Below are 12,819 nucleotides of genomic sequence, written 5' to 3'. Positions count from 1 at the left end.
CAGGCTATTTCTTTTCTTTCCCCAAAAGAACAATATAAATTTTCTGTGCAGCCTAAAGAAAAACCAGTTTATAGTAAAATAACATTAAAAATCATATTTATATGCAATCAATAACAAAACAATCCTTTTTCTGGCTTATTTAAATTGTCATCAGTTTTATCATTGATAGACTCTACTAAAAACAACAGATATTAACATCACTATGTTGTTTAGTGGTATTAATATCAACAATGAAATAACATGACAAAGGACTTGCTTGAAACTTCTGAAAACTGACTCAAATATGAAATATCAACTTAAAGAAATCAGATTTATTTAAGGTATCTGCAAGATTTACCTGACATCTCCCAAGAGCTTTATAATTTCATCAGAATTTTCTTCACTAAAATACAAAAATAAATTTGGTCATCTTTCAACTATATCTTCAAATAATAAAATATTACCTTACTTGAAAATGAAAAAGGTTTATCTTACCTAAATATTTTTGAGGTGCTGCTATAACTGGGGGAAAACAGATAAAGATAAAAAATACTCTTAAAAGAAATATATATATATATATATTTTAATGCATAAGAAAATTGCCACAGTATTAAAAATAGAGGACAGAGAAATGTGGAAGATTAATTCCAAAGAAACAAAACTATGATACTTACTTTTTTGGCAAGGTGGGCAGCTTAGGTAAGAGAAGATTTGATTCATCCTCAGCATTATAAAAAGATGTTAATACACTAAAAAGGAGGAAAAACCAAGCATTATAAAAATATCAAAGATTTTAATTCTTTTTTCGCTAAAAATGTACATTTCTTTTAAAAGACTCTCAGTTTTTTAAAAATATTTTTAGCTATAGATGGATACAATATATTTATTTTTATGTGGTGCTGAGGATCGAACCGAGTGCCTCACATGTGAGGCAAGTGCTCTACCACTGAGCCACAATCCCAGCCCAAAAAGACTCCGTTTTATAAAACTTATCAAGTAAAAAGATGCCACAATATCTTATCATCATCAAACAATCGTTCTAATATCACAAATGAGAAATGCAAAACTAGGAATTTGTTATTTTTGTAAAATAAATCATCCTATACATTTCACATTTATAGAAATGAATAATAGTAAGCAATTTCTCCACAAATATAATATGCTTTTATATTACTTTCAGTATTCAGACACCAACTGAGGTGTCTTAACTCTCACATAAGAAACCACACTAAATGTACAAGTGTAAAGGGTAATTTTAAGGAACATTTCAATCATTCTATCATTTGATTATTGGTTTATGGCTTACATACACCCGGGGGGGGTGGATAACCCAGCAGGTGTGAGAAAATACCATGAATTTTGAAATAGTCTTACGTACTACTTTTCTTTCCCAAGTCTACCTCCAAATGAGGTTGGAAACAAATGAGTGAAAAAGTGAAACGAGTGACTTGGGGTGACTTGCGAAGTATTTTTTCCCACTTCGACACATTGTAGATGAGAGATCCCAGAATCTCCACATAACATTTCTAAGCTGTTAGCAGATACCGTGTTAGGAATACACTCTGCAGGTAACTGGGCTGGGACGTGAACTGCAAGGCATGCTCTGCTCCTCCCACTTCTAGAAAGTCACATAACCATTTGTAATTCTTTTTTTTTTTTTTTTTGGATTAGACTTTAGCATTTTCTTTTTCTTTTTTTCCCCCCCTCACACCATCTCATTTGTAATTCTTAACAGTTAGGACTTACAACTCATTTGATATTAACCTAGTGAAACTTAATTAAAAAGGAAAAGCTAATGAAAAGAAAGCTAATTTCCCTCAAAAGAAAAACAGTTTTCTTCCTTTCTTCTTTTTAACATTAGTCATAACTCAGTGACCCTTCAGTCCACCTTCACTGCAAGCCTGGTGCATTGCTTCACTACACACACTAAGGCAAAATACTTTCACCAAACAAAGGAAACTATGAAAACCATGGGCATGGAAGGAACCTGTTCAGTGTCACAACAGAATGCTCAACTAAGACACAAAAGACATAACTCCAGACCAAAAAAAAAAAAAAAAAAGTGAAACAGAAAACAGAATCTCAATTTTAATTAATGTTACTTGAAAGTATAAAATCATTGATATAAACTACTAAACATGATTGAAGAGAAAAATCATGACTATTCAGGCACTGCTGCTCCAATAATAGACTATTTTAGAAGAAAAAATACCCAGCACAATATTAAAGCATTTTATCTTGATAACCTTAAAACCAATTTATTTTATTTACTTAATTTTATTTATTTACTTAGGTACTGGGGATTAATTCACTCCTTTTTAAGAAATGCCAGCCTCAAACTTATGATCCTCCTGCCTCGACCTCCTGAGTCACATGGATTACAGGCATATACCACCATACTTGGCGTAAACCAAAATTTAAATGCAATGTACACTGAACACTCAAGACAAGTGTTTCCCCATTTCAAAACATGAAAATTTCCTGGGTATGCTATTGTTACTGCTGGTAGTATTCTTTTCTGATTACTGTACCTGCTTTCTACAGTCACTTCCATCCAATGCATACAAGAAACCGGAGCCTCCACAGAAAAAGAATGCAAGCTTTCAGGCTTTTCTACATCACACAAAATAATTTTCTTGGTGTCAGCAAGAGCAAAGGCCAAAACTAAACAAGGGGGAAAAAAAAAATCAAAAAAAGATTATGTAACCTTTGCAAAAAAAATAAATGGGTATTTCACTTAATGCCCAGTTGGACTATTTTAAGCACATCCTAATCATAGAAATTAAACACTAAAGATATCTTTGCACATATATACATTATTATCCAAGTTTATTTTCAAGTGCTCAAATTTCATAAGCAATCTACTTTCTCACATATTGTCCTTAACATCTTAAACATCAAAAACTCTGGACTGCAATCTTACTGTCAAGCAGAAAATACAAAATGGGTCTTAATAGATTAAGAATTAACTTATCATCAAGACATATGGGTCCTATAAACATGTCCAAAAGATAGGAAGTGATTCCATCTGCTGTGTTCTTGAAAAGTCTACTTATGTGTCTAACCCAGAATAGTAAACACCACCCCCGAATACTGATGAGTCTTCCTCCTTTGACTGTGGCTGAATAATTATCTACTGTAGTTTCTCTACATAAGTCACTACTATCTTCCTAACATATCCAATTTAAGAATTTCTAAACAGAGAGCAATGAAGTTTCACTGCACACCGCTACACATAACTCCGCTGGATGTGGGGCAATCTGAGCCTCCTGTTTTAAAAAACAATGTAAAAGTATCTTGAAATGATCTTTCTATAACAAAAAACACATTTTACTGTCCAAAAACATGAAATGTACTTTAAGAAAATGATAAACTCATCTACTTAAGCACATTTCTACACACTGGCTTTCCACCTTTGAGATCCTGGTTTTATGATGATAGTAACATCTTGAAGACCTTGAGGTCCTCAAATTTTAAGGCTCTGGGTGTAAGGGAAGAGGTGTGGTGCTTCACTAACATGTGCAAGACCCTGAGTTTGATCCCCATTATGGCCAAAAATAAATAAATAAATAACAAACCACCACAATAAAAGTCCCCTAATTTTACACATATTCTATACACATTCTGGGCAAAATGACTATAGAATGAGTATAGTGTTTTGGAAGCATTTTACAAAATCATACCAAGTTCTTCCCAGTCAGTGTTCAGAATGTTTATACAGCACTGCTTTATAAAAGCCAACAACTGGAAATAATATACAGGTACATCAAGAGGGATATATTTAGTAAATTACAATATATAATAAATTAGCATGTTGTCATTTAACATTAATGTGTTAAATTTATTCATGCTGAGACAAAAAAAAGAAAGAAAATCACACAGTAAAACCGCATGCATCAAATAACTTCTTTTGCTAAAACCCTACATACAGATTTCTATATGTACATATTTTATCAGAAAATGTCAGAAAAGTGTTCACCAATTGCTAAGTGATAGGCTTTCAGGGAATTTCTAGTACTTATGTTTATTTAGAAAAAAACAAAAAACAAACAGTGAGGAGCATATATCATTTACTTCAGAAAAACAATATACTTTCTTCCTAAAACACCAATAATACAAATGAACTTTAGGCTTTAGGATTTACAGCATTTTACTGTACAGTCTACATGTGTACAACAGTTCCTATAAGGACTGTCACTATAAAATAACACATGGAAGAAGAGTTCAGTAATCAAAGCCATACCCAAACAACAACAGAAAAGGTACCAAGAGGAAAAAGATAGCACAGAACTGCAAGAAATGGAGTCAGAGCTAACAGTCGTTTAGATGCAGTAAATAGACACACAGAGAATGTTTATGAGCCTCATAGTTAGTGCTAAAATATACTCTTGGGAGAAAAAGGCCAAGGTGGCACTGAACTGACTGGTAAATGACAAGTGGTACTTGGATCAAATGGTGCAGCACAAGCACAAAAAGGAAAGAATCAAACCAAAACATTTTGTATAGTCCATTAGATCTCACTTCAAAGTTATCTTTGCCAGAGATATCTGCCAAAGAAGGAAGATGGTAAAATTCATCTGAGTTCTATAAAAAATTGTTAAAGCATTCTAAAAAATTAAAATCCCCAAATTTTAATGTACACAATTAATTCTTTCTGAAATAAGCTTTTATACAGAACACTCTTTATGAAAATAAGAAAGTTATTTTTTTATAATATTATTATTACGTTTGCCATCTGGTCTCCAAGCCAGACAGGTTACTTCCTTTCCTGTATTTTCATTTGGTGGAAAACTCCAAACTCGATGAAAACTTGCAAGTCGATGAAGTAAAACCTAAGATAAAACAGATAAAATGTCAGAATTAAAAATCTATTTCAAAAAACAAAATAAAGCTAGACCCCCCCCTCCATCATAAGACTTTAAATACTTAACATCTACTGAGTAAAATATTTAACTATCAGAGGAACAGAAGACAAGTAGCTGAATGAACATAAGGCATTTTGAAAGAAAACAACAAAAAAAGTATTTCAATTTAACCCCGTACTTGTACATTTTTCTTTTATATCAACAGATTTACCTTTTAGAAAGGAATAAAAAGACTGTCCAAGAAAAAGACAACAACAACAAAAAAGAAACAAAGAACATAAATAGCACTTAAAAAGTAGCTATAAATAGTAAAATAACTAAACTTTGGATCAGACAATTTGGCATCTAATTTCAGCTGTATTCTAGCCATGGATCTTGAATAAGTCACTTACCCCAGTCTACATTTGTGTTTCCGCACCAATAAATGCCCACCTTGTAAGGTCACTATGATGCTCCGGGGCCCCTTGGAGCCTCAAAACTAAACCTGTCCTTACTCTAGCCTCTTTATATAACCAACCATTGGAAAAAAAGAAGAAAAGTCTCAGGACTGCACGTGTTCATGAAAGAACCACTCCTCATCTCCTTAGTCCCCACACATGAAGCCTCACTAGTCTCCTGCCTTCCCTCACAGGTCAGAATGCCCTTCATTCCTGATAATATCAGTCACCATTGGGAACCTAGGACTCCCAAGGAATCGCTCACACCCTAGATTTGATCCTCTTGTCTGGAATTACCTACACTATTTCTTACTTCTGACACTCTCCCTCCACGTCCTTTGCAATTCATGATCAATCGGTCGTCTTCAAAACACTATCTTCATCCTTTTCTCTGAAATGCACCTCTCACCTGAGGCTACTGCTTCCCTGTAACATTGCAGCTGGTGGCCGTTTTGTATCCCATGTCCTGTGCAGTCTTTCTACTGGGCTAGGAGATGAAGTAGGTATCCTCCTCGATTCTCAATACCATTTCTGGATGACTTCTTTAAAATCTCCAAACATATGACAGACCCCTGGGCCATTCCTCTCATTCCCTAAAGAGCTGGTCTCCTTGCTCACTCACATTTTCCAAAACTACTCATTATTACATTTGGTGACCGTGCTCAGCTATCTCTCTCCAATGATCATATTTCCCTACTTCACCACAGCCACTCCTAGGTGCACGCCCAGGGCCTAGTCACTACCAACAGTTCACAATGCTGCCAAAATCTGTTTCAAACTTCCATTCCCACTTTCCAGCTGATCTCTACAAGATCCAACTCTAATTCCTCAACCTCATCAGGGTATACAATCCTTTGATTCTACTACCTATTCAATGTCCCTCACCCTGAACATACCCTCACTTACCTCCTTGATCAGGTTAGAATCCAAGATTCATCACTATAGTCACTGCTTCTGCATGAACTTCAACTCCTTTGCATCTCTTTGCCACACTTGTGAAACAACAATCCTGCTTAAGCCCAATCATGTCTGCATCCATAGAGCCAAACAGAATGAAGAAACAAGTACAACCATACTCACTGTTTTCTCAAATTACTAGACCACTAACCTTCCTTAGTCCTTAATATTGACAAGCAATCCTATTACATTTCCCAAACCCTCCTGTCTTGTCACCTTTTTCACACCTCTTCGCTCTCCTCCAAATTTACTTCTCAATATTCACTCAGACAATGCCCTTTGCTGCTGCTTAGAGAAAATGGAAACAACAGTGCCCACTATCACATATTGATCTGAATTCTCTTGATGCCCCAATATCTACCTTCCTTCCTACTACCACGACTGTATTACCTGTAAAGCTCTCTAGAATCATGATAGAATTCCAAAGCACCCTGGCAGAAGAGAGACTAAAGACTCATGGAGAGCCTTAAGAAACTAGACAACATACTGATACATGAGTCAAGGCAGATAACATAGTAATGCAGTTTCACAGGCTACTAAGTTTCCGCGGCTGCTAGGATTGCCTTACCACCTAGTTTTCAAATTTTGGCTACACATAACACAACTTTACCTGCCCAAGGAGGAAAGATGAATAAGTGAAGGTTTCCTTACAAAATGGCTGCCAAATACTACTACCCTTTAGTAGAAAATTGTCTACAAACTGGTTATACATGATAAAGCATAATATAAATGACTAGAAACGCTGACAGCGTTCACACATATTGTCAGGAATCCAGTGACACACCATTCTTTTTCAATTTAAAGGTACCTGCAAGTGGAAAGTGGCCATCCAACCCAGGTGTAAAAAGTTGGACAACAGGACATAGAGCCTTAAAACCTCCCCTATTGGTAGCTACACCATGCACATTTGCAATAAGGCTTGAGAACAATTTATGTTTATTCTGCTATTAAACTGAAAAAAAGACTCAGGGCAGGGTTCAAGAATCTACCACCTCCTTGCTCCAGAGTGGCACATCATGCATGGGCTTTTCAAGAAACAAATCAACGAATGGGGGCGACTTGAGGATGCAGGGCTGTGTAGTTGTAGTGAAAATTTCTCATGACCCAAAAATACAGGAAACTGGCATATAAATAAACCGTCTTTGGCAGATACAGTCCTTCACACTTCCACTACTTAAAAGTTGACTGCCGCCTTGGAGCAGGGGCGGGGCACGCAGGTGGGCCGCCAAGCGCAGGAAACGGATGACACTCGAGCAGTCTGGCCCGCGGGAGCCGGGCTGGGCTGGGGTTCTCGACCCAATGCCAGTGGACCCAGCCGGCTCACTTACCTCGCCCGCGGTGTTGGCCAAAGCAATGAGATCCCGCTTAGGCGACCAGACCAGGAAAATTATCTCCTGGGGCAGCTGCTTCTCTCCCACCACCCGGAAGGATGGGAAACAGGTCGGAAAACGCAACATAGGGGCGGCCCTGCAACCACACCCCAGTCAGAGGGCGGCGGAGCCCTCGGCACTGGCCTTGGGCGAAAAGCCAGACTCCCCGGGTCCCTGGGAGAGCCACCCTGCTCGGCCAACGCGGCCCAGCAACCCTTCCCTCTCCACCCCGCCCCGCCGCTCGCTCCGGGAACTTCCGGCGCCAGGGAGTCCTCGCGAGAGGAAAGAGGTGGCGAGCAGGAGGGAGGGCTTGGGGCGGTCGGCGTGTTGACGGGTGTGCCCGGGGGAGGAGCTGGGCGGGGCCTGGGCAAGGGCGGGGGCGGGGCGAGGGCGGGCTCGGGGCGGAGCTAGTACGGGGGCTGGCCCCAGGGTTGATAGGGACGTGTCTCTCGGGCCACCCGCCAGTTGTGTGTGGGTGTGCTTTCAGGTCTTCGCAGTCTTCAGAGTAATTCATTGCAGTAGGGAAAAAGATCGTCCAGGATTTGGGAGCAAGGCCTTAGAGACGCTGTAAACTTTAGGTCCTTATCAGCCGGGAGTCCTTTAACAGGTCTTAGTTCTCAGTCCTGGTTGCTCAGCAGAATTTTAAAAAGCTCGCCTCCCCCCTCCCAGATCAATTAAAGGGATTAATACCGAATGGGACCCAGTATTTATTCTTTAAAAAAATATTTATTTTTTAGTTATAGTTGGACATAATACCTTTACCTCACTTATTTATTTTTTTAATGTGTTGTTGAGGATCGAACCCAGGCTCTCGCAAATGCGAGGTGAGCGCTCTCCCGCTGAGCCACAATCCCAACCCCGGGAACCAATGTTTATTAAAACCTTTAAATGACTCCAGTTTGCAGCTAAGGTTGGGGGAGAGCCTGCTTAAACTCCTTCACATGTGCAAATAATACTTTGATTCTTCGTCCTCTTTAAATATGCACCTCACGTTATTGGTGGTAGCAGCCCACTATAATAAATGAGGGCTGTGGGCTCTGACAGGTTGATCCTTCAGCTAAGGTTTTATTATGTAAAAATACATGGATACAGGGACTCAACCCAGAAGGCTCCTAGCCTGGCAGGTGCTCCTTTAAACAAACAAACAAACAAATAAATAAAAATAAGAAAGAGTCAACATCCCAGTTCTCACGGGATGATCCTACCTAAGAGAACACCACTGGGACTCCTGAATTGACATCTATGGGAGAAAGCCAGCCATCTTTCAGTAAGTCCAATATTCCTGCCCTTTTCTGAATCTGGCCCTTGAGGAGCAGGCATTAGATTCTTCTAGCAGCAAATATGCAAGTAGCTGTTACATGTGCCAGTGCCAGGCACTGTTCTTATCTCTGACTCAATGCCTTCCCTGCTCCCTTTCAGACATAGGCTTTCCTACCCTTGCCTTTGCTGCAAATACCTTAACATGTCTCCCCAATTTTTCTAGATTCAACCTATCCAAGGTAAAAATGGACTTGCCTTTGTTATTCATGAAATACATTTTCATGTGTTGTTTTCATTAATGATTTGGGGCAGCAAAAATGGATAATTATATTATTTATACAAATATTACTAGTACAGTGGGGGTCCAATATACTCCACTTAATGTTCTTATGGAAACTGAACGGCCATTTTTCTGGAATTTAACCTCAACATGAACCCCCATACAACACATAAAAGTGACCGTTCCAAGAGGTATCAAAGGACAGAAGAGAATATAATTACCTGCATACCAACCTTCAAGGAAGAGTATGAATTTCCAAAAAGGCCTTTCAACACAGGAAACAATGAATAGCCTTATAGGAGAATCACCTGTGTAATGGTTACTGGAAATGCTCCCAGTGGACAAGAACTGTTAATACAGTGTTTTCCAGCCTTTTCTTTTTCCTCTGACCCCATAAAAGAGATTTCAGTTTCCTGGGCACAGCAGCACATGCCTGTAATCCCAGCAACTCGGGAGGCTGAGGCAGGAGGATCAAGATTTCAAACCCAGCCTCAGCAACTTAGCAGGGCCCTGAGCAACTCAGTGAGACCCTATCTCTAATAAAATACAAAAAGGGGCTGGGGATGTGGCTCAGTGGTTAAGGGCCCCTGTGTTCAATCCCTGGTACCAAAAAAAAAAAAAAAGATTGATTTTGGTTTTACTCTGTTTATTTGTCTTTCCCATCAGGAGGAAAGAGTGCTTTGTCAAACTTGCTCATTTGCACCTTTGTGGCACACAATCAAGAAAAAAGGAAACCCAAGACTCAGGTGGTGCTTTTTAAGGAAACCAGGGCAGGAGAGTAGAAATATCTGCAGACGGGGGAGGAGAATAGAAGGAAAAATGGACTCTGTAATTCCATACTCTTTATATTCTCCTCTAAGTGTTGGGAGGGGGGTGCAAGAACTACCTTTCTAGAAATAATTATTTTTCTTGGGCTAGCTCATGCCAGTGGTATATTTCATACCATGATAGTACAGGAATGGATTTTGAAGGGTTAGCTAGGTAGCTGCAAAAGAAATTGGGAGGGAAGGGAGAGTGTGACAGAATCTGATTAGTTAAGGCCTTAATTCTTAGGACAAGGGCAGAGAATTAGAATGGAAAGGACTAGAAGTATAAAGACACAGGAAGCCTAGTTAAGGGGATGGTGAGGCAGCTTCCAAAAACATTCCTGAAGCAGAATTGATTATTCATCAGGTTGGAGGAATGGAAAGGAAGGGAATAGTTGAGAGGCAGGCTGGAGTATGTGAGTGCACAGGCTCAGGGAGCAGAGGGCTGGCTGTTACTGACTCCAGGAGCGGGGATAGTGGAGCATGGGAGGGAGAGAGTAGAGCAGAGAAAAGAAGTTCAGTGAGGACTGTGTTAAGGCAGAGATGTAGCATGGAAATCTATCTGTGATGCCCTAGGCAACTCGAGAGGCACATGATGGGGGAAAGTCAGGGTCTGAACAAAGATTTGGGATTCCCACATCCAGAGATGGAAGATGGAGTTGTATGGGAGGTGACCAATGCAAGCCATGTGAAAGGCTATTCTGAAGTCATGAAATGGGTGGAACACACAAAATAAACAAATTGTGAATTTGCTGGAAAAATAAATGTAATAGTTGATGCTGGAAGCTCTCTGCTGTACCATAGTTACATTCATGGGTAGGGGGACAACTGATTCAAAATGACAAAAGTAGGGCTAGGAGTGTAGCTCAGGGGTAGATCTCTTGCCTAGTGTGTGCAAAGCCCTGGGTTCTAGTACCCCCAAAAAAATCCTGGCACAAGTAGTATGTGTTGCCTCGTGTAAATTAAAAGTCCAGCAGTAGCAAAGACTTGAAGACAGGCTGCAAGCAGCAGCAGCAGCAGCACCTCAAGGCTGGCTCCCCCACTGGAGAGAGAATGAACACTTCCTCAACCAGGAAACAAAAGTCCTGAGCTTCATTGTGACCTTGAACTCACCCCTATCACAAGCCTAGCCAGAACTAACTACTGGTGGATACAATAAAACGACCCTGAAGAATAATACTATCTTTATAAACATAAATTGGTATTTGCAACATGTCTGTGAAAAAGTCTGGGTTGCAAACAGTATATATTTACAATTCAAGTTTTGGGGGTACTTTCAGCTGAGTCTGTACAACTACATATAAGAACTATATTCGGAAGAAGAGGGAAATTCTAATGGTGGTTATCCCTGGTTGTGGGAGTACAGAGCTTTCAATTTCCTCTGGTTTCATGGCTCATATATTAACTGGAAAATTAATAAAAAAATAATTTAAATTAATTTTTAAAATTAATCCTCATTAAAGCATACAGAATGACTAGGCGGAGTTCCTCTCATTCTCTCCCATTCCTGGCCTCCCCATCTGCTGATAAAGACACTGGCCCGTCTACTCAGGCTTGGTTTCTTAGAGCTCACCTGCTGTTATCCCTCTGCTAGCCTGCAATGTACCAGGCAACTCAACAGTTTGAGACTCTTGGGACCATCTGGCTAATGGGCTAAACTCACCTCTCTGAGCTCTGAGATCTTCTTGCTCACTTTTGTTGCTATATTCCTCAATCTTGCTGAGTTAACATTTATACTACAACGACTGAAATCAAACAGTAGAGATTTTACCTTCACTTTATTGCAATGACCTTCTAAGCTGACTCTCAAGTAATTAAACCCATGTCTTAATGTTCCAACTAAAATCACATTAAATAAGTAAAATCAGATTGTCCTTTGAATTTGTGGAAGCTTTCCTTACCTAGGCACTCTAAGTGTACTAGCTTCTTAAGTAGCACAGCCGGGATACTGAGGCATAAAGTAGTCTATAATGGCATTTCCACTTAGTGAGTTGGTATTTGGGAACACCTACTAATTCCAGGAAAACGTGTTAATCTGGCTGACTGTTTCCCACTAACTGATATCACATACAATGCAGTTGGAGATCTCTGGTATCACCTTGTGCAGGGCACAGTTCTAGGAGCTCTAGTGAACAAGCCCAATGGCCCAATGACACCCACAGGTCCCTGCCATCAACAAGTTTCTAATACCTATACGGTAAACAAGTCCATAAAGTCGTTCTACTATAGGGCAGGATTTAAGGACCTTAAAAGAAATATAAAATGAAAACCCACTAACACACACTTTAACACACTGGACAGAGATGTACTGCTCCCCTGAAGAGACCAATAAGGATGTTGCAAAAGAGGTGGCAGCACATTGGACCCTTTTTAAGCTGTGGTTTTATTTTTCAGAATTAGGCAAATCTTTCTCAGATGCCGAGTATTTTATAGATTGCTTTGAAGGGGCCAGATATCAACTCAAGGGTTTTTCTTCAAGTTACTCCCAAACTGAATTATTGTCTAAGTTCAAAGGCTTCCAGATGAGGCTACCAATCCTCCTTCCTGCACATGCCCACATTTAGAACCTCATGTGAAGATGGGCCACATATCAACTTCTAATCCCATCCAATATTATTTAGGTCTGTTTTCCTTTTTTCAGTCTTTAGAATAAACAGACAGGAGCAAGTCCTTTCCACATCTTAGGCATGCCTACCATCTCAAAGCCTCTGGACAATTCTATTCTTTCCTCAGATTTTTATTGAGTACCTACTAGGCATTTAAGAGGCATAGATAAGGGCTGGGATTGTGGCTCAGCAGTAGAGTGCTCGCCTAGCACAGGGGGGACCCAGGTTCGATCCTCAGCACCATATAAAAATAAAGACA

General features: G+C 39.6%; 1 protein-coding gene across 2 annotated transcripts in view; it reads right to left on the bottom strand.

Annotated features, from left to right (window-relative positions):
- Positions 1-7,845, bottom strand: part of Anapc4 (anaphase promoting complex subunit 4) — a 32,602-nt gene extending 24,757 nt beyond the window's left edge. For both annotated transcript variants that reach the window (XM_027939034.3, XM_027939045.3), the window contains exons 1-6: positions 7,567-7,845; positions 4,706-4,811; positions 2,511-2,643; positions 654-728; positions 475-501; positions 338-382 (exon numbers count right to left, since the gene is read on the bottom strand). In XM_027939034.3, coding sequence (XP_027794835.1) covers positions 338-382; positions 475-501; positions 654-728; positions 2,511-2,643; positions 4,706-4,811; positions 7,567-7,695 — 515 coding nt within the window. In that variant the 5' untranslated portion in view covers positions 7,696-7,845. The remainder of the gene's footprint in view (positions 1-337; positions 383-474; positions 502-653; positions 729-2,510; positions 2,644-4,705; positions 4,812-7,566) is intronic.
- Between the last annotated feature and the right edge of the window lie 4,974 nt (positions 7,846-12,819).

The sequence above is a fragment of the Marmota flaviventris genome, chromosome 7 (assembly GCF_047511675.1).
Source record: "Marmota flaviventris isolate mMarFla1 chromosome 7, mMarFla1.hap1, whole genome shotgun sequence".
Taxonomy (NCBI): domain Eukaryota; kingdom Metazoa; phylum Chordata; class Mammalia; order Rodentia; family Sciuridae; genus Marmota; species Marmota flaviventris.
Note: the sequence above shows the minus strand (reverse complement) of the source record. Positions and strands in the feature narration are given on the sequence as shown.